Source organism: Carassius auratus, chromosome 29, assembly GCF_003368295.1.
Source record: "Carassius auratus strain Wakin chromosome 29, ASM336829v1, whole genome shotgun sequence".
Lineage (NCBI taxonomy): Eukaryota > Metazoa > Chordata > Actinopteri > Cypriniformes > Cyprinidae > Carassius > Carassius auratus.
The window spans coordinates 18938581-18964257 of record NC_039271.1 but is presented as its reverse complement, the minus strand read 5'-3'; the positions used below and the strand labels follow the sequence as shown (position 1 = coordinate 18964257).

At 36.4% G+C, this 25677-nt stretch overlaps 2 protein-coding genes across 3 annotated transcripts in view; both read left to right on the top strand.

Annotated features, from left to right (window-relative positions):
• ttll12 (tubulin tyrosine ligase-like family, member 12) overlaps nt 1-8673 on the top strand; it is a 30910-nt gene extending 22237 nt beyond the window's left edge. The window contains exons 10-14 of the mRNA XM_026209999.1: nt 4292-4443; nt 4852-4933; nt 5013-5081; nt 7788-7926; nt 8464-8673. Coding sequence (XP_026065784.1) covers nt 4292-4443; nt 4852-4933; nt 5013-5081; nt 7788-7926; nt 8464-8615 — 594 coding nt within the window. The 3' untranslated portion in view covers nt 8616-8673. The remainder of the gene's footprint in view (nt 1-4291; nt 4444-4851; nt 4934-5012; nt 5082-7787; nt 7927-8463) is intronic.
• Nucleotides 8674-11782: 3109 nt separating this feature from the next.
• Nucleotides 11783-24102, top strand: LOC113048278 (uncharacterized). Of its 2 annotated transcripts, XM_026209994.1 has the most exons (3): nt 11783-11924; nt 13615-13672; nt 18572-24102. In XM_026209994.1, exon 3 carries the CDS (start codon nt 18632-18634, stop codon nt 23702-23704), a length of 5073 nt encoding a protein of 1690 aa, XP_026065779.1. In that variant the 5' UTR covers nt 11783-11924; nt 13615-13672; nt 18572-18631; the 3' UTR covers nt 23705-24102. The 2 variants fall into 2 exon arrangements, with proteins under 2 accessions (XP_026065779.1, XP_026065780.1); XM_026209995.1 differs by lacking the exon at nt 13615-13672.
• The last annotated feature ends 1575 nt before the right edge of the window (nt 24103-25677 follow it).

The following is a 25677-nucleotide window of genomic DNA, read 5'->3' as shown; positions in this document are numbered from 1 at the left end:
AAATATATTGGTGGATTTTGATGCTATTTTTAAACACTAAAGGAACTGGGATTATGGTACTTTGACCAGAACCAGTGGTTAAAAGATAAAAAGCCTTTATTATGGATTAGTTTCTTATGAGCACAAGACATTAATTGTTGGATTGGATTCATTCCTTTGTCAGTGTCCACCTTCTCATGTTAATTTTGGTCTTTGACATCATTATTTGTGCTTAGTTTTCTCACCTCGTCTGTACTTTCTTGTGCCCTTTTAGTAACATTTCTATCAAGATGGAAACATTTATGAGCTTCACTCTTTTTTTCACAAACATTTTTTATTAATCTATTTTTTAACGCAAAAGAAGTCAAATACATAGTAACTTTTAAACCAAGCCAAGAACATCCAAGCATTTCTTCAAGTGAACAGCTCTTCTTACAGCATGTTTAAAGTATTTCTTATGTCATTTACACTTATTTTGTTCACATCAAAGTGGCATCGCTCTTTACAAACCTTATTTTGCAGTGTTGCCATGCTTCCCTATTAAAGTATCTTCTTAGATTTAGTATATGCATTTTGGAATATTTTTGTCTAACATATGTTTAAACGATTGTAGAACTAGTTTATGAAAACCAGGAGGTGTTGGGGATGTTGAAGGTGACTGTCAGGTCATATGAAATATATGTCCCTGGGGAACCCTTTGGTTCCTGGAAATGGTTCTTAAAGCTTATTTTTGAAAACAGACCAACTAGCAAAACTCTACTATTAGAAAAAAAGCTAAGAGGAGTGATTATTTAATTGTGAAAAGCAGGACAGGTGAAATTTGTTTTTTTAAATGGCCTACACGATCATTGGTCACTAAAACTGTCACACATCTTAGTTTATCGCAATTCTCTTATAATAAATTAAGCATTACAATTCACAATTAATCTATTATTTAGATTGTGTATGCACTTTGTTTGTTATAATGAGAGGGAACTTGGCACTGAACAAAGCTCTGGTGTTTTGAGCTGTGAGTCTGTGAGCTGTGTTTCTGGATTCTGTGTAACTGAATCATCTCTGATTGGACATTGCAATTAATGAAATCAACAAATGTATCTGTGATTGGCCACAATGCTCAATGCTGCAAAAACACATTGTAAATAGAAACAAATGACCAGTGGATATAATGATACACTGCAGTTTTTAAGGAGAAAAGAAAATGCAAGTCTGTTGACTGATCAATTTCCAAATTGTTTTTCATTCAGCATATTAAAAAACATCAGACAGATAAGTAAACAATACTAAAAACCAGATCTTTAACACTTTATTATTCAGCAAGGATTTATCAAAATAACCGTCAAGACATTTATAATGTTACAAAAGATTTCAAATAAATGCTGTTTTTATGAAAAAGTCACAGTTTCCACAAAATTATAAAGCAGCACCACTGTTTTTAACATTGATAATGTTATATTATTTCTTAATTTTTCTGTTCCGTCAGATACTTTTCAGTCCCCTCGCATGGCAGTGGAAATAGAAAGGAACACAAAATCTCTGTCCACAAACTTCTTTACAGTATCAGCTTTTGTACATTGCCAAGGGGGTGGTGTATTGCTCGACCAATAAGGATTATACATTACATCACTTGACTTTATATTAGGGATGCACCGGTTAACCGGCCATAAATCGAGCAAATAGTTATTTATTTTTCATTGGCTCAAGTAAAATTGAAGGAGTGAATGCCGAGTTGCCATATCCTTCATACTGATATTAATTAAATTATTACATGATTTCTTGTTTGACTATTAATCAAGTTATGGCAAGAGTGAAATGTGTAACCTTATGTGCGCTTATGAGTTATTAAAGAATCCTGTTCTACTCTGTATTTCTTTTCCTCAAGATTAATGTCGACATATTATGTGTGTGTATGCAACCGTAATAAGACACTCGCCATTGCTAGAAAGCCTTGAATTTTAGATAAGTTCTCTGTGTATGTGTGTTAGTATCTGTCTGTACAGGGAGAAGCTCAGACAGTCCCAGGTCAAACGATCAACTGCCAGTGTCCAGCGTATCAAATATACGTCTTTGGAGAGTTTATCTAGGTTTTGGAACCAATCAGAATTTTGTTGACTTATGTATTGACGCATTTAGTATCCTCTGTCAGGGTATAACTGGGGTTGATTTTGAGTTGTACGGGGGGCGGCCTACGAACTCCGTCGAGAGTATTGAAGCTGACTTCTGCTGTTGAAATTGCAAACTATTTTCTTAAAGTAAAATTATTATTATCTCTGACTCTTGGTCTTCATTGCCAAACATCTGGTCCTTAGGTTTTAACTGTAAATTCCCCTACAAAATATATAGATATGAATCATTACCTTATTATTATTTTATTTTTTTAATTGGACAAATGAAACGCTTTGCATCCTTGTTTTATTCGCACCAACATTATTTGATTTTAACATTTTGGAATTATTTATTTAGCATACTTTTTTAGTCTTACTGGTAAAGCTTTTTTTATTATTATTATTTAAAACCAAATTTAAAAACTAAAACAAATAATGAATGTTGATTAAGAAACATCTTATTGAATGTGTGTTAATTGTGTTGTTTGGATTGTAGAACTATGCAGTTATTGCCTTTAATTTCACATGGTTACAGTCAATCTTTTAATTTAAGGCCAGTTCTATGTAGTTTGTAGTTTCAACACAATTCAAAAACAAAAGCTAAATGCTGATGTCTGTACCATTTATGTTTGTATTGAATGTAGGCTACTTACTGTGCAGATACTGCCGTTAATTTCAGATGGTTACCATTATTGTTTTCAACAGACAAAAGCCAGTTTGGCCTATTAAATACCAAATAAACATCTTGTTTATGCATACTTTCCTTCTTTCTTGTTTGTTGCTTAAAAAATTAAAATCGGTAATCGGTTCTGGAATCAGCCAGTTTGCTTGTAAATAATCGGTATAGGAATCGGCCATGAAAAATCATGATTGTGCATCCCAGATGTGTCTTGGAAGCAGATATCCTCGACTGGATAATTCTTTTCTAGGCTGATTTCCAAGATCTACACATGAAGTCATGTATTAAAAACAGATGTCAATGTTTTCCTGCTTTCCGGGATTGTTGAGTTTATACAGAGAGAGAGAGAGAGAGAGAAAGTCAGGCTGAGATCTGATCACAATGTTTCTTGACCACCAAATCAGGATATTAGAATGATTTCTGAAGGATCATGTGAGATTGGAGTAATGATTCAGCTTTGACATTACAAGAACAAATTGCATATTTAAATATATTTAAAAAAAGAAAACAGTTTAAATTGTATTGATATTTCACATTATTATTGTGACTGGTAATGTATGTGTCTGAAGTGTGTTGTTGCTATATATGCTGTTGTGGAAAAAAACTATTTAATGATCTTACATGGTCAGAGACAATCAAATCTAATCTAATCTTGACAAACTATATATCGTTGGAAAGGTCTAAGACTCCCAAATATATATTTTACCAATATTTTTTGTTAAAAATTATGTAGGAAAAGTAATAGATGAATTTATGACAAGAGTGCACCCTCAGAAATCTACATTACAAAAGGAGCTTTGACCTTTGCTTAAAAAAAAGACTTCCTCGTTGCCTTTTTCTCTATCACATTTTAGAAATCATCAGAAGTTATATATCACTTGAAAACATAAAATCTCAAAATTCATCCTTCAAAACCCATTTTAAAATCAGACATTGCATTACCATGTAAATGGTACATCAAAATCATGTTACAAAATGTTTTCAGTCATGAATTATAAAAATTTAGGTTTGTATCATGCACATTCATGTCTATCTTCAAAAACGTGACCGACAGTTAACAGGTTAAAATTGTTATTCTTGCAAAAAGGTCAAACAGTACAGCAGAGTCATGCCAAATGTGTGACAAGTGAGCATGCTTCTCTGATTTGGCCCATTGTTTTCACAAGCAGTCTCCTTAATTTTGCAATATAGTTGAAAAAAAAAGCGAGATAAAGGCTTAATATGAATCATTTTTCACATAGCCTCCTCCCAGCTTTCTGATATTATCCTGTTTTCCTCAGCAAGCAAGAACAAGCACATCATTGTGACATTTTCTCATAACAGATCTTTCAGTTTTGTATCTCATATAACAATACACCAGAAGAAGAAAACGCAGTGGAATACACCTAAATATAAATACGCTTATTAATATGAATACTCTGAGAATTTTCCTTCTACAATGTCTATGCAAAATAGCAAAAGCATTCACATCAGATAACATTAGATGTTCCTTCACACGCATCAGGACTTAACCTGTATGTGTCTCTCTCAGGTGGTGAGTAAGTACTTGGAGGACCCTGTGCTGTTTCTCAGAGAGGAGGTGGGCATGGTGAAGTTTGACATCCGCTACATGGTGATGCTGCGTTCTGTGGAACCTCTGCGTCTTTATGCATATGATGTCTTCTGGCTGCGTTTCGCAAACAAGTAAACCTTATCTACATCCTGTAGACTAACCCAAAAACCCTTTATCCTGAACAAACAATATCAATGTCATGCAGTGAAATACTTAGTCACAGTTGACATTTTTTTTAAACTGTGGGGATCCATGTCAGCTAAAGTTAGGGAGATAACAGCAATGAATTTCCTGATGCTAACCATGTTTTGTTATATAAATAAAGTTTACTGCTGAAAGGAATTTAGCTTGTGAAAGAATAAAGGGATTGGGATATATGAATTTTTTTTTTCAGAATTGTTCTCCAACACTGAGACCTAACACTTGGCAGTTGTCATCATATTAGCAAACTTGTTCCTATGCTTTTACATCGAGCATATAATACCATGTCTGCAACTCTGCATACCTCTCTGCATTAAGATGCTTGTCTTTCCTTCCAGACCTTTCTCGTTGGATCACTTTGATGACTATCAGAAGCACTACACTGTGATGAACTACGCTGCTGATGTGCAGCTCAAACAGGTATAAAAACTCTGCTCAGTCTGTATGTTTGGCTCTGTAGAGTTGATCTCAAGTCACTGGTGGTTTTGTTTCCGGACAGATTCACTATGATGAATTTATCCCCATGTTTGAGAGCCAGTATCCGCAGTATCCATGGAAACAGGTTGAGGTATGGCTTTATGCACTTTAATTTTCAGTCCATCCATCTACAATACAGCATACAGCAAATTTTCCCCTTTTCCAAAAAAGTATTCAGCTGTGTATAGCATCAGTATTCCTGTACAGATTTTCAAAAGTCTTCTCGCCTTAGGTATCACGTTTTTATTTGTCAGTTTATTTTCTAAATGTGTCATGTTTTTTTTTTTTAACACAAAAAAATATTAAGCAGCAGCGCTGTTTACAATATTCATAATAAGAAATATTTCTTGATCTCCAAATCATCATATTAGAGTGAAGTCTGAAGAGTCACGTGAAATTGAAGACTGGAGTAATGGCTGTTGAAAATTCAGCTTTACCATTACAGGAATAAATTGCATCATTAAATGTAATAAAATGGAAAATAGTTATTTTAAATTTGATGCAAAAACTTCAATCCAGGTCAGACGGTGGGTGGTATTTTAGTATGCAAATTTATTCAAAGAATATAGAAAGTCATTATTAAGTATTAGAACCAGCTTCAAATATAGAAAATACAATTCCAAAATTAATATAGTTTTAAAAGCAATCCATATATGATGGATTTTGCCCAACTTAGATTAGTAAAAATGATTATAATATTTGAAAAGTACTCAAACTGTTAAAATATATTTTAAAATAATAATACAAAGTATATAAGAATACTTGTATATCAAAAGTCAAAGTATTAAGAATTCAAAGTATCTGAGTTGAATAAACCTGTAAGAGTTCAAAGTATTCAAGTGAGCCCGAAATAAAAGATAAAGTAAGATGAGAAACCCAAGTTCAGTTAGGTAGAGACTGAGAAAAGAGGGGGTCTGCACCTCCTTCTGTAGTCCTTTCAAAACAAAGAGTCTTGTGACCGAAAATGAAGTCATGTCTCAAATAGATATTAAGTATTGGTGATAAGTCTCCTTTCTATCCAAAAATAAAGAACTGAGAGCTGCTGCATGCCTTATCTATCTCTGTCCCTGATATGGCTACAGAGGTCTTTTAAGGCCTCTGGAACAAATAGTTTTGTGTGGCGTTGAGCACGTAGCAAGTTTACACGTGGCAGAAATCAGAATTTCGATGCACCAAAATTGTAATAATATTTTAGAATATTATCATTTTTGCTGTGTGGTAGAAATTCCCCTATGCACCTGAATTAAGTTCAACTGTGTGTAACACCTGGCGCCCCTCTACTGACATCTCGCCCCCTTTTGAACACTATCACTTCCACTGTACCTGCTGCACAGCAGTAACCAGACAGACTCCAGGCAATGCCCTTAAGTATGCTTTAATCATGTCCGGTAGGACTTCATACCAATCACAGAGAATCCCCTAGTAACAAGGAGACAACACTTTATATTAGAAAAGTACTTAGCCAAAGTAACATCGTCACATTATATATTCTCCTATAATCTGCTTGGTTCACTTATATGGCAAATCACAAGGTTACTATTTTCAGAAAGACATCTAGCTTAGTCCCCTTTGTTTAGTCCCCAACAATACCAAAGGTTAGAACTTTTCAGTTCTCTAAAACGTTCTTAAAGATTAGGTCACATTGTGTGATGAAAGTATGATGTGCTAAGATTTGAACCTTACTCTTGTTTCATGGTATTTGATTACACAATACAGTCAGTAATGCTTATTCAGTTATTATTTTCCAGACATTTCCATTGCCTCATATCCTAAGATGCTGTATAAAAGTGACACCCAAGGCACAATAAAGTTGAGCTTAGAAAGATCTGCACCACTGGTGTTTCTCATTCTTAGGTCCCTGGTACCAGCTCTCCTCTGCTCAGATAACCCAACCTGAACCAAAATTATGTTTGCGATCTTGAAGGCAAGAATATACAATTTATTCTTACACTATTAATTTCCATTAGACTTTTTGTCACTATGTCCTGAATTGAAGACTTGTTCAGCTGAATCTTGAATTTCACTTATGAAAGGAAATGTAAAACATTAGATCAACCAATGATGAACCAGTTCTTTATCATCTCATGAAGCTTAATTTGGCAAGCATATTATAGTCAGAGCACAACACAGTGTTACATTTGTTGACAATGGAAGAACAATAAGAAAACCAACAGCGTCAACCGTCAGGACAAAGAAGAGAAGGATGTGTGGAGGAAGACTAGAGAAACCAAAAAAGTGGAAGAAGCAGAAAAGGCCAAGGACTGATGAAAATAGGGCCACTGCTGTGTCATTTTGATGGCACTGATAAATTCATTGACATAAATACTTAGTTTTGAGAGATGAACTGAGGATTTTGAGTAGGTTACAGGCTTTTGTAGGTAATCCAGTGTGTTGTGCTGTTTCTATTAATACTGTTGAGAGATGAACTGATTTGCAGATGTTAAGGATGAATCATAGATGTACCAGAGCAGCTGAGGAAAACTTAAAATTGTAATCTTTTAATTACCCTAATCGTTTTTTTTATATATATATATTAAAGGTTAAACAAAACTAAGCTAAATCTCACCATGCACACCCATGATCCTCCTGCATAAGTTTCCTTAGAGTCGGGTGTCACTGTATAGTACCCAGTATGTGAAAGTATCCATTTACACATGTCCCAGACCTCAAAAGTTGTCACTTGTTGTTATTGCTTAACCTGTACACATACAAACAGAGACACATCTATGGTTAGCATTCTCACTGTAATCTAAAAAGCTTCACTATGTGTTGTCTTTTTAAATGTTGTTTGTTTCAGACGGATATCTTTAAAGCGTTTTCAGAGCTCTTCCAAGCAGCTTCCTGCCGCCCTGCTCCATATGGGATATGTGCATACCCCTCCTCCAGAGCCATATACGCCATTGACCTCATGCTCAAATGGGACCAGACGACAGAAGGTATTTTCTGTAGATGGTCTCAAATCACACTCTCCCTAATGGCCATGCTACATTCATTCAGAAACTTAGAATACATTTTACTTCGATTTTTGTTTTGGAGAGAAGTAAAAAAAAAAAAAAAAAATTTGTATCTCAAAATTATGACTTAATCATCTGGTATTAACTCACAATTGCAAGAGAAAAAAAGTCAGAATTGTGAAAGAAAACTGGCAATTGTCTTTTTTTCTGTAGCGATATAAAAAAACGAAGTGAGAATTATTTCTTTTAAACTAAGAATTCAAAGAAAAAAGTCAGAATTCCGAAGATGTCAACTCAGAATTGTGAAGGGTAAGAGTCAGAAAGAGTTTATATCTTGCTGTTCTGACTTTTTTCTCAGAATTTTATATGACATTTTTTTGATTGTGAGAAAAAAATTCACAATTACCTTTTTTTTTTTTTTTTTTTACAGTGGTAGAGTGGTTTACTTACCAGCAAAAATGAATAACATCCATTAAACTTCATAAATGTAATAGTTCCATACTTTTCTTTTCTTTTCAGGAGAGCGTGTGATGCAGCCTCAAATACTGGAGGTGAATTTTTGCCCAGACTGTGAGCGGGCCTGTCGTTATCATCCCAAGTTTTATGACCACATGTTTCAAACACTGTTCCTGGATCAGAAAGAACAGTGTCCTGTCACTCAAATTTTATGACCAACTTGCACTTAAATAAAGATGACTAATACCCCTTTAACAGTTTTTGTCACTTTTTTACATTACATTACATCATTACAATGATGAATCACTTACAGCTTTAATGAAGCATGTGTCAATTTTACTTTTTAAGTGGCTGATACAGTGAGACCCAAGCAAACAAAGTGTTTCAATAAAATGTTAGTTTATTTGAATAAAAATCCAACGGAGTAGGTTAGTTAGTTAGTAGGTTAGTTATATATAGACAGGAGAACTTGCATCTTCAGATCACCACGTTTATGTCTGATGAATGAATGTCACACAAATGTATCCATTGTGTCACTAATTAAAATTTTGCTATACACCCCCCCCCCCACACACACACACACACACACACACACCACCACCACAGGCTGGGTGAAGATAGGTCACGTAGGCACGACCTGTGAAATACAATAGGTAAAGTCAGATAAATATAGAGGTATGAGTTGTGGTTTTGACACCCTGCGAGCAGAAATAGTATAGCTCTAGCATTCTTCAAATATCATCTTGCAAATATCTGCTTTTAGAAAGAACATCTATGATGCAGAATTGAATCCATGTCAGACGGTTGGGTAGTAGTAATACCGGTGCATCTCAGTAAAATATAAAGTCATGGAAAAGTTCATTTGAGTAATTCAACTCAAATTGTGAAACTTGTGTATTAAATTAATTCAGTGCACACAGACTGAAGTAGTTTGAGTCTTTGGTTCTTTTAATTGTGATGATTTTGGCTCACATTTAACAAAAAACCCGCTAATTCGCTTCTGTGTTCCATCGCTCAACCGGATCTGATCTTCTTCAACTATATATTTTAATAGTTGGGGGCTTGTCTGCAAAAGTGGGATTCTTCCTGTGAACTGTGAAAAAGTCCAGAGACTGAGAAAGATAACCAAAGCATGCTGGAGTTCAGGGAAGGACCTACAATAAAAAGGGGTAAGTGTTTTGGGATATATCTTAAAGGAAACGCATTGCTTATTCATAATGAATAATAATGTATAAATGTATATGCAAAAATAAAAGTATAACAACATTGGAAATCTGCATAACCAAAGATTTAGATTTCTCTTGTACTAAGTAAGGATTGTATTTCAGTCCCTCTCAGTCAGCGATGATCTGCACAGCTGTGGGAAGAACTATACAGTATTACACAAACAGAGTCTGGTCCCAAATCTTCATTGTTTGTTTATACTTTGCATATAAAGCCAAAGCAACACCATCATCCTGGATGTTGCACACCAGAGGGTACACAAAGATGAAGGCATGAAACCGAATAATTTATTCCTGAACGTGCAAAATAACTAATTTGTTGTGTAACATTGAATGAAGAAATGGTGTAGCTACGTCTAGCTCAAAAAAGCTCTAGCTCTTGTATTCCCCCTCCCCCCGTAACGCGAACGGAAATCAGCTTGGGACGGGCTTCAGCGGCATGTTTTTGATGTTTGCATCGCGTAAAAGACTAATCGCGCAGATCTATCCATCGTGTAAATTACCCTTCACTTTTGTGATAATGCAGATCCTGCAAGTCATAAACATATTAAAGCGCAATTGGCAGGCAAAAGGGCGCCACTCCTGGTGCAAATTGCCCCTCGTTGTCACTTCAGATTGTATAGGCAATCACCACCAAATTGTTGAATAATGTAGTTCCCAGCCCCCATGCATTTAAAAATAAAAAATTCAGAATGTATTAAATTCTTTGCTTTTTGTGCTTGCTAATTTTTGTAAACTTCTGATGCAAAAAAGAGACTTCAATCCTGGTCAGACCGTGTAAAGTTTTCAATATGCAAATTTATTCAAAGAATATAGAAAATAAGACAAAAACTCGTCTCTTACGAACAGGTTATTAATTATTACAATCAACTTCAAATATAGAAAATGCAACTCCAAAATTAATATAGTTTTAAAAGCAATCCATATATGGTGGATTTTACTCATCTAAGATTAATACAATACCATTGGTTGAAGTATTCAAATGCAATTCAAACTGTTAGTAAAATAATACAAAGTATATAACCAGTATATAAAATACCTGCATTTCAAGATAACAATAAAAGACAATGTATCTGATTTGAATAAAAACCTGTAAGTCGATCAAAGAGTTCAAGTGAGCCCCTGGAATATGAGAAGAAAAAGGTGAGAAAAGACTAAGTCCAGCTAGAAGGGTTTAGTGACTAGTCTGAACTCAGCCTGAGCTAAACAAGAAGGGGTGAATTGCCTCGTCTTATAGCTCTGCGAAACAAAGGGACTTGTGATCAAAACTAAAAACCGTCTCTGCAGCAAATTTCAAAATTTACCAAAAATATCCAAAAATACCAGATGAGCTCTGCAGCCTAGTTTCACTTCCCTATTTCAGAACAGTCAGCAGATAGTTGTTGCTGTTGGACTTTGAGCATTGCTCAGAAGACTTTAAATTAACTTCAAATTTAGATACATGATGCACATACTCAGCTTGTTTTCTTCTATTTCTGCAGACGTCTTCTAAAGTCTAAAGTTCAACTGAGGCCTTCAGAACAGACTGTTCTGCACTTTTAAACACGTAGCAAATGCCCTCAAGACAGAGGTCGAAATTTGGGTTACACCAACTTCCAATTAAAATATAAGTCTTTAATCAAAGAAATTAACTAGGCTACATATATTATTAATAGTAGGCAAAACAATATATCAAGGCTTTTGTTTGTATTAATATAGGGAAATTGAAATAGACTAATTTAACTTCTTTGGTTTGAGTAGACATTTATTTGCTATGTATCCTACTGTGTTTATTGTTTGAACTAGTGTGATGTCTTCCAGGAGATACTGGTGAGACGACCGCAAACAATATAGTACATTTTTATTATTATTCACAATGATTTAAGACATCATGAGAAGAGACAGAAGTCAGAAAGAGCTTCATTACACACGAAGAATTTGACTTGGCATGTCAATCAAATATGCAGATACGAATTAGGTCATGTAAGTTCACTTTTTACTCAATTTTAAGCGATATTATACTTGCATAGTTTACATGATTGGAAGCATGTCATGATGTACAGGTCAGATAATTAATGAAATAACTGTGATGCATGCAGAGAATATTGGGGAGATTCCAAAAAAGGAGGAGGAGCACAGGAGCACCTGCAATGTAATTTTTCAAGGACTGTATAAAAGTATGAGTTGCAAGTGGGATGGTTAGATGTTCAGTAGGCTTCTCTGCTTTGCTGTCTGATGAATCAAGTCTGAAAATATGACATCTGGAACTACTTGCCTTGAGAGATTTTTTGGAAAATGGTACGACTTTCTACCACAACAACAGTAAGTATGCTGCACAACAGTAACTCTCACAAGAGCTCCGCAGGAAATGTGAATTTAGCTCATTGGTGAATAGTGTCAAAGAGAAAGCAGTAACCTATTATATGCTAAACAGTGAGAGCTGACTTGTGGATAACATTGTTAAACTTAAAACCACATACTATATCATGCAGTGTTACATGACATGTCACATGATGCTGATACAAATAGGACATGTGATTCTTTACAAGGCTAATAGTTACAGAAAATAAAATGTTTAGACGATTGTGCTGTTCACTGAGTAAGGATATTGGGATAATTTGTGATGCGTTTTGCTTTAGATGTAACCCTTATGGTTAATGTTGTCAGACTGATTGTTGTCATGTTTCAAGGCTGTGATGACATCAGTGCATCTTTATTTACTGCATTTCATTAGCTCTGTATTTGTACTCTGCAAAATGACAATAAAGTTGAATCTAATCTAATCTAATTTTCACATCTGCATGATGTTAGGTTTCACACCCCATGCATCACCGGTTTTTGGTTATGCATAGAACAGATACAGCACTAACTAAACTGCTAATAGCCTTTCTTAGCAAACTAAATTCTCACAAATAACAATACTGTTGTGGTATTTAAAAAAAATCATAATGCTATGCTAGTACATTTTTATTATTCATATAAGAACCCAGTTTTGTTCATTTATTCTTTATCAGTCTCTTTTTTGACTGATTTCTCTCCATGGTGTATTTTTGTTTTATTAACAAAGCTGAAAGAAGCTGACATAATTTAAAACAATAAGAAACAAAATAACTTACTCACTGATGCAAAATCAAATCCAGGCAGACGGTTGGGTTTTAGAAATATGCAAATGTATTCAGAAAAGTTTAAAGAACTCATTGCAACTTAAGTAAAACTTGACAATGAAACATTACATTTTAATAATCATATCTGAAGGCAGAAAATATTAGTAACAATCCATTTATGACGGATTGAACACAAACTACAATTAATAAAAACAATGTGGAATGAATGAGTATACCACCTGAATCAAATAAAAACCTTCATAAAGTTTGAGTCTAAGTCTTAAGGTTTAAGTTGCACCCAACTAGTTTAAAGAGTAAGGCAAAAAAAAAAAAAAAAAAATCTCCATTGCATAAGGGGGCATAAGGGCTATTTCTAAATTAAACATAACAAGCCCCCCCCCCATAACTCACCCCCACCAATGCTGGCAGCTATTCAGAGAAATTCATCATCAGAGTACAAAAGGGCACACTAGATCTTTTAAGATTCTTATAAAGCAGATTTCAACACTACTTAATATTCATTCATATAGGCTAGTAATGTTAATTACATTGTTAATACTGACATCACTCTTGGAAGATAATTTATAAAACATTTAAAAATGCATAAGACACATCAGAATAAGTAAATTCTCAAAGGTCGATTCACCACTCACAATCTGTATGTATGTTAATATCCTGGGTTTGGGTATAGGTGTTAAGTGGTGGGCGGGGTGTGTATCTTCAGACAGCCCCTTCTTTTGTCATGCTCTGAGTCTGGCATTTATTAGAGCCTCAGATTGCAAAGCGAGTGGTGTCCGCTCTCACTTACTCTCTGACAGTGGAAATTGATGCGCGTTTTGCAAGTTTGATGCGTTAAAACCAAGGGATTCCATGATTCTCGTGCGGATTCAATCTTTGTTTTTCAACAGGACACGTTTGGAGATCTAAAGCGGACACGGAATCGACGCGACCATGTAACTATATATTGTGAGTAATTATCTAGGTTATACAGAGTTAAGAAAATGAAACCTCACAAATTTCTTGCCTTGCTCTTCATCCATCTTTTTTTTTTTTTTTTTGCATTGCCTACACAGTAGCATACATTCGCAAGTTGCAAAATAAGTTTTAACTGACTAGTAGCCTATCTATCTTTTTGTATTACTTGCACGTAGCTATTTTGATCACCATTAAGTTATTCTACAACGAGTAGTTAATTAAAAGTAGTAGGTTAAGTGTTTATTAGATGCAGGGGCGGGGTTTCTGGGTCATTCTTACTATTCGGCGCCATTTCAGCTTGATAACTTTCCATATATATAGATTTATTTCCATGATCTAATCATATTAGCTGAAGAATGGCTTGTTACACTATAAGAAAGATATATTGGACACGCTCAGGATATTATACTTAAATATTTCTTCACGAAATTCCTCAGATATGCAAGGACAAAATATCCACCCTGTTACAGGACATTCTCATTTCACTTTAACAAATGTTTTGAATGCACAGTTATTGTAATATTTAAATTGAAAAAAGAGCAAAATGTTCCTCTCTACACTTTGCAAATGTATTTTAACAAAGTGTTAATTATTGGCCATTATCTTGAAAAAAAGTTGTTGTATTTTTGAAACACAGCATAATTTCAACATTTCTTTTTGAATAAAAAGTACATGTAATTGGAATTTTGGAACCATTTTAACTTTCATTCCCAACAAGTAATATATGCATAGTATTTGTTGAACTTATTTTAGTAGTATCACAAAAACACTGAGGTGACAGGGTGGACAGAGGGGGAAACAGGAGCAGGATATAACAGAGTGGACACCACACCACTTAAAAACAGTATATTTCAACATGTTGCCTAATACAAGAAGCATATTGTCACAATTTACAATCACTAAAACAGATAAATGGTTCTTTATATAAAATGTATTTGACAGGGGACCCCAAACTCCATTCTGGAGGGCTGGTGTCCTGCAGATTTTAGCTCCAACTTACCTCAATAGACTTGCCTGGAAGTTTCAAGTACACCTAAGCCCCTAATTTGCTGGTTCAAGTGTGTTTGATTAGGGTTGGAGCTAAACTCTGCAGGACACCAGCCCTCCAGGACTCAGTTTGGAGACTCCGGTATAGGATATAAGGCCTATAATTACATTAAGGTAAGTTGTTCTTATACCCATTATAAAAATGTCTAATTTGTTATGCTGTCCATTTATTAGGCTACAAAAGTAGGGTTATCATTGTATTTTACTATTGAAGTAAATTTATTTGTGGCTGAAGTTATGCAAGCTTACTTGGGGACATGGGATTATACCCTACTTGAACTAAAATATGAGTAATTATTTTTAATTAATACATTTCTAAACACATATTTATTGTGTTTTATTTTAGAGGGGCTGTGGTGCATCGAAATTCTGATTTCTGCCACGTGTTCATGTGCTACGTGCTTAACAATAACAGTAACAGTCTCTTCCAGATGCCTTAGAGGACCTCTGCAGCCACATAGAGACAGCAATAGATATTGCAGTGGCTTTCCATTTAGTTCCACAATGTCTGTATCTTGAGCTATTTATGATTCTGTATGTCTGGGTTTTATTGAGAAACACAGTACCGTCAGTCTATTGATGTATTTGTAACCCTGTATTCAAGGCATATCTGGGTATTTTTGAACTTTGAACTTTTACAGGTTTATTAAACTCAGATACTTTAACTGTTTATATACTTAGACTTTTGATACTTTGATTTTGGATACGTAGTATTCTTATATACCTTGTATTATTATTTACTCTATATTTTTTAACAGTTTGAGTACTTTTGAATATTATAATAATTTTACTAATTTTAGTTGGGCACAATCCATCATATATGGATTGCTTTTTAAAACTATATTAATTTTGGATTTGTATTTTCTATATTTGAAATGTAGAACGAGGTTAACGATTCAAACATATCTTCTGACAATTATTTTGGTGACCAGTGACTGGAAGTCAAACGCAGTATGTCGCTCCAAAGTATATCTGATACACTGGACATTGGCAGTTGAATGTTTTTCCTGGGACTGTTTAAGCTTCTCCCAGTACAGACAGATACTAACACACATACGCAGAAAACTTATCATAACTTCAAGGTCTCCTTGCCCTAGCTAGAATTTTATCAGTATGGTTCATCACACACACGCACACGCACACACACACACACACACACACACACACACACACACACACACACACTATGAAGTCATCATCTTAGGGCGCAGAAGTACAGCATTAAGCAGGATTATTTAATATCTCATAAGTGCACATAAGGTAACACATTTCACTTTTGCCATAACTTGATTAATAGTCAGACAAGAAATAATGTTATAATATAATTAATATCAATATGAAGGATATGGCAACTCACTCAGCATCCACTCTTTCAAGAAGAGGATGCTTGTAGTCTGCATATAACATGGAATTAAATTGGTTTCTTTTATGAGCTTTCACTTCCACGTGACAAGCCACATACTGTACTAAAAATAAACACTGAACTGTAGTTAGACAGCATTTAAGGTCATGACTGGTCACAGCTCAGAATACATAGGAATTCAGGGATTCCTATGAATAACAGCTGTCAGTGTTTGGGGGGGGGGGGGGTGTTGCAACAGCTGTGTGTAAGTTGTAAGTAAGCCTAGTAGCAATGGAAATGGACACCAATATTTTTGCTTTGAACTATTAAACATTTTCTGGGGCTGTCATCCATTTTAAGTGACATTTAAGGACATGTATTTTTTGTGATATTTTAAGGTTACAAAAAAAAAATCCCATTAAAGATGACATTTAAATGTGAATTGAAATTTAAAGATGAATGAAGTGAACACTCATTTTAGGTTGAAAATCTCATTAAATAAACATCTATTGAGATTGCATGCATTGACTAAAATATGTTTGTTGAAGGTGGAATGTGGAATTCTAGCCCCTTTCACCCTGCCATTCCGTATAATACATGGGTAAAGTGTCCCGGCAATTGTTACCGGGTCGCTATATTTTGCACTTTCACACTGCCAGTGATTACCCGGAATATGTGCGTGCATTAACACACAACCCGTAAAGGTCCTGTAAAGACACATGATATCAAGATGTGATGTGTAATGTACGAATCAAAAATTCTAGGCATGTTAACTCTCACTGAAACTGGCGAATGATCTCAGCTTCAGCGTGGAATTTGAGAAACTAACTGATTTCTGCTTCATTACAGTTTGCACATATTTTTTCTGTCACTAACGTTGATCTGCCTTCAAAACAGCCCGTTAAAAGAGTCACCCGTTAACGTGCGTCATCACTACCACACACCCTTTTTGGCTTTTGTTCACACAGCGCTCGTTCCTTGACTGAACTCGGCAATGTTACTAGTTCTCCGACCCAGGATCAGTCCCGGAATCAATCCTGGGACATGTTTGCTTTCACACAGAAGGTGACCCAGCAATGTTCTGGCAATTTTTACGGGTCCGACATGCAGTGTGAAAGGGGCTTAGGTCCCCGACCTGGGATCAATCCAGGAATCAATCCCGGGACGTGTTTGCTTTCACACAGAAGGCGACCCCGGAACAGTTCAGTCCCGGAACGAGCGATGTGAACGAAAGCCAAAACTAATGCCATAAAGGGTGTGTCGCATTGATGACGCACATTATCGCGTGACTCTTTTAGCGGGACCTTTACGGGTTGTGTGTGAACGCACACAAATATTCCAGGTAATCAATGTCGGTGTAAAAGTGCAAAATCTAGCGACCCGTGAACAATTGCCGGGATACATTACCGTGTATTTTCCGGAATCGCAGTGTGAAAGGGGCTTTTGAGAGCAAGTCAGATGAAGATAAAAAGCAAACTTTTATTTAATATTGAATAAGTGAATGACAAATAAATAATAAATTTAAATAAAATGTGAATCAAACTTTTAATAAATCAAAGATAATGATTGACAATGGGGAGGTGAATAAAATTTATTACCAGTAAGTTTAAATGAAAAACAAAATGAGTAAAATAGAGTCTGAGTATCTTGCCACCAAAACAATGAACAAAAGGGCCCCTTGAGCATACAAAGCAGAAAGTGTAAAACTTATGAGAACTAAACACTCTTTATACCATTGCACTAATAAGATAAAACAAGGGAAAGCCCCTACATCATGTACATTTCAATGTCATGCACATTGTGACTAGGTTGACATGACCTCTCAATGCTGCGTCTGATAGATTGTTGTGGTTTTTGTTAAACAAATATGAAAGTGAGAAGTGACGTGACTTTCAGCCAAGTATGGGGACCCATACTCTGACACACATACACACAGCAGTGAACACACACACACCGTGAACACACACCCGGAGCAGTGGGCAGCCATTTATGCTGCGGCGCCCGGGGAGCAGTTGGGGTTCGGTGCCTTGCTCAAGGGCACCTCAGTCGTGGTATTGAAGGTGGAGAGAGCGCTGTACATTCACTGCCCCCACCTACAATTCCTGCCAGACCGAGACTCAAACTCACAATCCTTGTATTGCAACACTCTAACCGTTAGGCCATGACTTCCCCCATATATCTTATTTTTGCAAACATTTGCAGCAAAAGAACATCTAGTACTTAGTGCAGAATGCATTAAATTCTAAGGAAACATAACACAAAAATAATAAAAAAATAATGACATCTATTTTCACATCTTGGCATATTACACTAGACCACTTCATCCTTAGTTGTTTCCCCTAATTGATTCTGTTATTTTCTTGTTAATCACTGTGAAGATGTTTTGACACAATCTGTATTGTATAAAGCACTATAGAAATAAAGGTGACTTGATTTGACTTAAAGGTTATTTCTTAGATTTTCAAGTGTTTTGTAACCTAATTTCTGTATTTTTTGTTTAGAACTCTTACTGCATAACTCAGCATAAGAGCGACGGCAGCAGCCACTGAGGAACCATAACCATGCAGGGATACACATGGAGTTCAAATCAACATCCTTCAACGAGGTACCAAGATCGTCCTCCACATCAATACCAAGAACGACTTCCTCCTCAGTACCAAAAATGGCATCCAACTCAGAACCAAGAACAATTCTCATCTATGTGCTACGCTGTCAAGAATGATCAACCCAATGCGTTGCAGGACCAGCTCATTCCCCAGCTTCATGACACATTACAGAGAAAATTTTCCAATGGACAAAATCAGTGGAGAACTTGCTCAGGCAGTATGGACCAACCAAAATCAGATGGATATAATTGGTTTAATCAGACAAACCAGATCCGTCCCCAATACCCGTTTCCAACCTCCAACACACAGCAGCACTGGCAATGGCATGATTCATCCCCACAGAACTACAGAAACACAGGCTGTAGTCAAGCTCAAATGTACCATTGCAGCTCTGTGGGTAAAAAAAGGGGTTGGGGTTCACACATTTATAACAATGACAGCTTTTGTTCCATGAACAATCAGCAACAACTTCAGCCTCATAGAATGGTTCCTCGTCATCATCGACAACAACAAAATCAACAATGGTTTTCTAGAAAATATGAAGGCAAAAAACGAAGACGCCACAGAAACTACTCTTATCTGGCTTATAGCAGTGGAGTCTCCCAGAAAGTTTGTAACGATCAAGCTCAGAGCAGGACTGAGGCCAATAATACTTCACGCAACTCTACGACACCACCTTCTGGAGCACAGAGCAATGTTTCATTACCTTCCAATAACATAAACCAAAGTCCTGTTAACCAGAACCAGCCAGAAATGGAGTCAAATGCTGGTCCAAATGTATCTGCGACCCAGTCTCAGAATAATCAAAATGCTGGACTTCAGTCTCTGGGCACAAGCAATGAGACAGATAACACTAATCAGACTTCTCAAATGACACAGACCAATGAAGCCCAGCTTCAGCCCCAATCTACAACTGTAGATGATGCTGACTCAATAATAGATGAATTAATGTGTTCAAATGACAATGAACAAGCAAATAATCAGCAATCAAATGAAAGAACTGCTCACCAGGACACTTGTCCAGAGCAGTCTGAGGTTTGTGCAACCAAAAGAAGTGACAATCACTCAAAGGAACCTTTTTCTAAACCAAGAGAACAGTGTACAGATGAACCACACAGTAAAAGAATAAAGTATGTTATGTTTCAAAGAGACTGTCCGAACAAAGAAACAATAGTGTCCAAAGACATATGGAATTGTGGGGTGCAGTCTGCCCAACAGGGTACCCATCAGACAAGTAGCAATGAGAACAGACTTAAAGGAATGAGCCAACACATCATAGAGTACAGCACAAACCCAGCAGACTGTCTTGAAGTGGTCTTTGCACTACAGAAAGCTGCTCAGCAAACTCACAAGGCCATTGCCATTGTTCCACCCATTTCCCACCAGATCTCAAAAGCTGCACCAATGGATGATACCAGCCTCAAAAAAGCTGAAAGTCCACTGTTAAAGACTGATTCCGTTTGGTCACTTTTTGAAGAATCTAACCAAGAAAAAACTGTAAGTGACAAGCTGTCACAAATGGCTCAACAGGACAACAAAAGCCTTGAAAATGCGACTGCAGGCAACATGGCAGATCTTGATACAAGCTCTGCTAGCCCAGTTGAATGTCAAAATGATGTGCAGCAAAGTGACTGTGATTCAGATGATCCTTCATTGGAGTTGTCCAGTGTGCCAGTGATTGAGTACACACTGGAGAAGCTGATGGAGTTAGTGAAGTCTATAGAGATGACGGAGTTATCAGCCGGAAATCCTGAGAAATCTCAGAGCATTTTGCAGTGGATATTGCAACTCTACTGGAATGGGAAAGCATCCAATATGTTGGAGCCTTTTAAATCATTTAGAGAGGCACTGCAGTTATCTATAGAATATGCAAAGGATTATGGGTCTGTGGTATTTAAAAGCATCGAAACTGAAAACCTGAAGAAGCTAGCTCATTGCGACATACTCAAACATGAGACGTATTCATGGTCAGAGGAGTTCAGATCTTCTTGGTTAAATGTTGATGGACAGCCAGCTGATATTGAAAAGGTGCTATCAGAACCACTGTTGGATGACATAACTGTGTTTAAGGCAACTTCACAGTCATTTTCAGATAACACTGTTGTCGCTTCAGCCAGTTTAGGTGCAAATTTCCTCACAGACATAACTGAGGAGAAAAGTGTAAATCCAGACACTTGCAGTCCAACAGATCTTTTCATACAAAGGGCAGGAAATGAAAGGGGGGAAGAGGCTGCCGAAAACAATGGGCATTCATATATAGTGCTCAGAGAAGAAGGTGAGAAAGAGACATTCAAGAAGCTAGAGGACATCAGTCAAAACCAAACTTTTACCATAGAACCTTTGGACATCACACCTTTAACTGAAAGGTCTACAGAGAAACTTACAGACCACAGCAATGCAAAAGAAGTATTCAGACAAGATCACAAGCAAACACATGATAATGTTTCAGATTCACTTTCTCTGAGTCCTGGAGACTCTGTGGTGTCTTTCTCTACTGAGACTCATTATAGCTCCATGGATACATGGCAGGTAGAAGATATTTCTGATGATGAAAATACAGGCAGTAAAGAGGCTCTGATTAGCTCCTCAGACACCTTGCTTGCAGACAATATTTCTGATGATGAAAATACAGGCAGTAAAGAGGCTCTGGATAGCTCCTCAGACACCTTGCTTGTAGAAGATATTTCTGATGATGGAAATACAGGCAGTAAAGAGGCTCTGGATAGCTCCTCAGACACCTTGCTTGTAGAAGATATTTCTGATGATGGAAATACAGGCAAAAAGGAAGCTCTTAATAACACCTCATACACATGGCTTGTAGAAGATATTTCTGATGATGAAAATACAGGTTATAAAGAGGCTCTGAATAACTCTTCAGGCACCTGGCTGGTAAAGGATATTTCTGATGATGAAAATTCTGGAAATAAGGACGATCTTATTAATTCCTCAAACAACTGGAAAAAGGAAAACATGTCTAATGAGAATCCAGGCAATATGGGCACTCCTAGTAACTCCGCAGACATATGTGCAGTGAAAAATGAATCTCCTGATGAAAATTCAAGTGATGAATCCTTGTTTATGGGAATCACGGTGCTATCATCTGAAGATGCTAAAATATTTTTCCAAGAGCTTGAAAAAGAACCTGAATGTACCATCAAAACCAAATCCCAGTCCAACTTTAAGTGCCCAGATCTTATAGCGTGCTTTGATGCACCCATTCAACTTAACCAGGAGTGCAACAAAGCACACACTTGCTCTCGCTGTGGTTCCCACATTGTGAAATCCAGTTCCACTAATGTGACAAAGGCGGACAGTGATGCTGATCTTTTCTGCCTCCAGTGTGGGGAACATGCACTGTTGTTTGAGCTAGAAGAGGAGCCATGCTCTCCTATGACAGATAAGGTTAATCTTCTGGGCTCTGCTGCTAAATCAAATGAACTTGGTCAAAATTACAGTCTGCCATGTGTTAAGTTGGAAGTCAATGAGCCAGATGTGGCTTCAACAAAGGAATGCATTGCATATGAAGGACTGAAAGGACAAAAAAATGATTGTCATGTAAAATCAGACCCGTGGGGAAATTATAGTCCACCAGCTATTAAAATAGAAGTCAAGGAGCTAACTCCCCCAAAGGATGAATGCATTGCAGTCGAAGTACTGGCAGAACAAAAGAGTGTAAAATCAGAACAGGGACACAATTGTAAATCACCATCTCTTGAACTGAAAATCAAGAAGCCAAATGTTTCTCCACTGGAGACATGCATTTTAAAGGGAGGACTGACGAGACAAAAAAAAGTCAGTATGGTAAAATCAGAACTGGTAGAAAACCGTAGTCCACCATCTCTTGAACTAGAAATCAAGGCAACAACAGTTGCTTCAACAACAGAATGCATTGCAGATGAAGGACAAAAAAGTGACAGTATAATACAATCAGAACTGAGACAAAATTGTAGTCTGCCATCTCTTGAACAAGAAGTCAAGATGCCAAAAGTTTCTTCTCTGGAGAAATGCATTGCAGATGAAGGACTGAAAGGACCAAAAAAAGACACTAGGGCAAAATCAAAAATGGGACAAAATCATTGTTCACCATCTCTTGAAGTGAAAGTCAAGAAGTCAAATTTTGCTTTCCAAAAGACATGCATTGCAGATGAAGTATTGGTAAAATCAGTGACTGAGACAATGTCTAAAAATCAGGGGTCAGCTGAACGAGAGCTAACCAAGATTCAACCAAAAAAGCAGAAAAAGGAAAAAACTGAGAAAATTAGAATACCCAAGCCCAAATCTTTCACCCAGTGCAGCCAACCACTTCCGATGAAAACTACATTTTCCATGCATAAGCTAAAATCTGATAGCACTCGTACTGGTTCTGATAATTTTGTGCTTTTCGCTCCAGATATTATAGTTAAAAAGAACTGGCAACAAAAGAAAACTCAACCTGGTGTATCTGCAAACAAACACCGTAGTGGTCAGAGTCAGAACTGTAGTAAAGTGAAAAAATTAAAAGAACACCGACAAGAAAAACGAGATAATCCTTACAGAACCTCAACAAACCAAAGAGAAAACCTCCAGACGCAGAAAGTGTCTGGTCACTCAAGTGACGCATCACCCCACGGATCAGAAAAGAAGCTGGTGCTGCATGGTATTCTGGTAGTGAATAAACAGAAAAGAACTGAACCAAAAAAAGTGAGATTTGATTTATATGGGTCCAAATCAGAAAAACAGTACCACACCCCAAAGCAGCATTTTTCAGCCCCTGCTCCCTTAACAGTCTCTGATTGCAAAGACTATGCAGATGAGCTTTGTGCTAAACAAAAAGTTCACAATCAATGGAGTAGCACCTTTATACCTAAAACAAAGACTTGTCCTCCCAGCCCCAGGTCAACACAGGAGAGTGGACCACCGAAGAAAAAAACACTGAAACCTCAGGACCTCTTAAAGTCAAATATGAGTGCATTGAGAAACCATTTGACTCACAGAGCCGAGCTATTGTACAATAGTGAAAGAGAGACAAGTCATTTAGCAGCTAAGTAGCTTATGAAAACCCTAAGCAGCTAACCTGTGTCTTAGTTTTTTAATTATTGCTTAAATTTACTTGTATGTTTACACATAATAACTCTAGCTGAAATGTGTGGCAGCTTTCTGTTGATGACCATGTTGAATGTTTATTTTTTTATTGTTACTGAGAGCTAAATGGAAAGTTTATTTTTTTAAGGAAATTATTGTTTGTAATATTCTTCACAGTATGTGACTGTATGTCTTTGATTGCAGTCATTTTGCAATGTTATTTTGTAAGAATAGTTTTTTACTATTTGAAGTACTTTTGAATGCTGTTGCATTATGTAAAATATAAATATATATTTGTATTTTGAAATACATGACTGGAAAGTTTACTGGAAAGGCCTCTGTGTCACTTAATACATTCTAAATTACTTGTCCTGCGTTTCAAGCTTCTTTGGTTCTTTGTTATTGCAGAAACATTTAATGTCTTAGAACATTTACCACAAGTTCATTCATACTTTAATAATTTTATCAAACAATTATGATGGGTATGATGTGTAGAATTATTTCATTTTCTTTTTCACAGTACAGATTGGTGTAGAAAAACAATGCACCAAATGCAGTTTCAAAAAGTGGTGTGCTTTGTAATACATAGGTGCATCTCAGTAAATTAGAATGTCATGGAAAAGTTAATTTATTTCGTAATTCAACAAAAATTGTGAAACTTGTGTATTAAATCAATTCAATGCACACAGACTAAAGTAGTTTAAGTCTTTGGTTATTTTAATTCTAATGGTTTTTGGCTAAAATTTAACAAAAACGCACCAATTAACTATCTCAACAAATTAGAATACTTCATAAGAGCAATAAAAAAAGAAAAAAAAAATTGTGAACTGTTGGCCTTCTGGAAAAGATGTTCATTTACTGTACATGTACTTAATACTTGGTTTTGGATCCTTTTGCTTTAATTACTGCCTCAATTCAGTGTGGCATGGTGATCAGTTTGTGACACTGCTGAGGTGGTATTGAAGTCCAAGTTTCTTTGACAGTGGCCTTCAGCTCATCTCCTTTATTTTTTTGGTCTCTTGTTTCTCATTTTCCTCTTTGCAATAGCCCATAGATTCTCTATGGTAGGGGTCGGCAAACTACTGCACGCGTGCCAGCAATGGCATAGTGAAAACACTTTGAGGTAATAACTCCTCATAGTCACACAGACTGTTAGGAGCTATAAATACTATTAAAGCATTGGTCTCAAACTCAATTCCTGGAGGGCCAAAGCTCTGCACAGTTTTGCTCCTACCCTAATCAAACATACACACCTGATCCAGCTAATCAAGGTCTTCAGGATTTCTAGAAACTTTCAAGCAGGTGTGATTTGGATCTGGTTGAAGCTAAACTCTGCAGAGATGCTGCCCTCCAGGAATTGAGTTTGAGACCACTGTATTAAAGTGTGAGGATTAATTTGCGCTAGTCTACAGATGCACGCGCAAACGCTGCACATAATAGGCGCTTTAGATCAAAGCCTCTCAGTGGTCTAACAGCGCTCGTCAATGACAAAATGACTGAGATGACCAATCAAATCAAAGTAGGCGGGGTTTACGGTTCACAGAAGCAGAGCGCGGAGCGTCAGTTTAACGTTAAAGAGAACGAGGTAAGATAAAGCTGCAAATCATTTAATATTAGTCAACTTTTAATAATACTTTTTGGCACAGTGGTTAACCAGAAAAAATTAAAAAGGCATGTCATGCCGAAAAGGTTGCCGACCCCTGCTCTATGGGGTTCAGGTCTGGTGAGTTTGCTGGCCAGTGAAACACACCAACACCATGGTCATTGGTGAATCGAGTTTTGAGAATCTGCGTGTTTAAATGTACTTTACCTTTAAAAACAGGTTTCATTCATAAGCTTTTGCAAACCTTTACTTCTTCCATACAATAATAGTAAGCTTATACCGTATGCCTTTTAACATCAGTCATGTTTCATATATGTATAGTCTAAAATGTCTTTTA

What these genes read in the sequence shown, in the direction of transcription:
- LOC113048278 (XM_026209995.1), top strand. Translation starts at nt 18,632, where the DNA reads ATGCAGGGATACACATGGAGTTCAAATCAACATCCTTCAACGAGGTAC.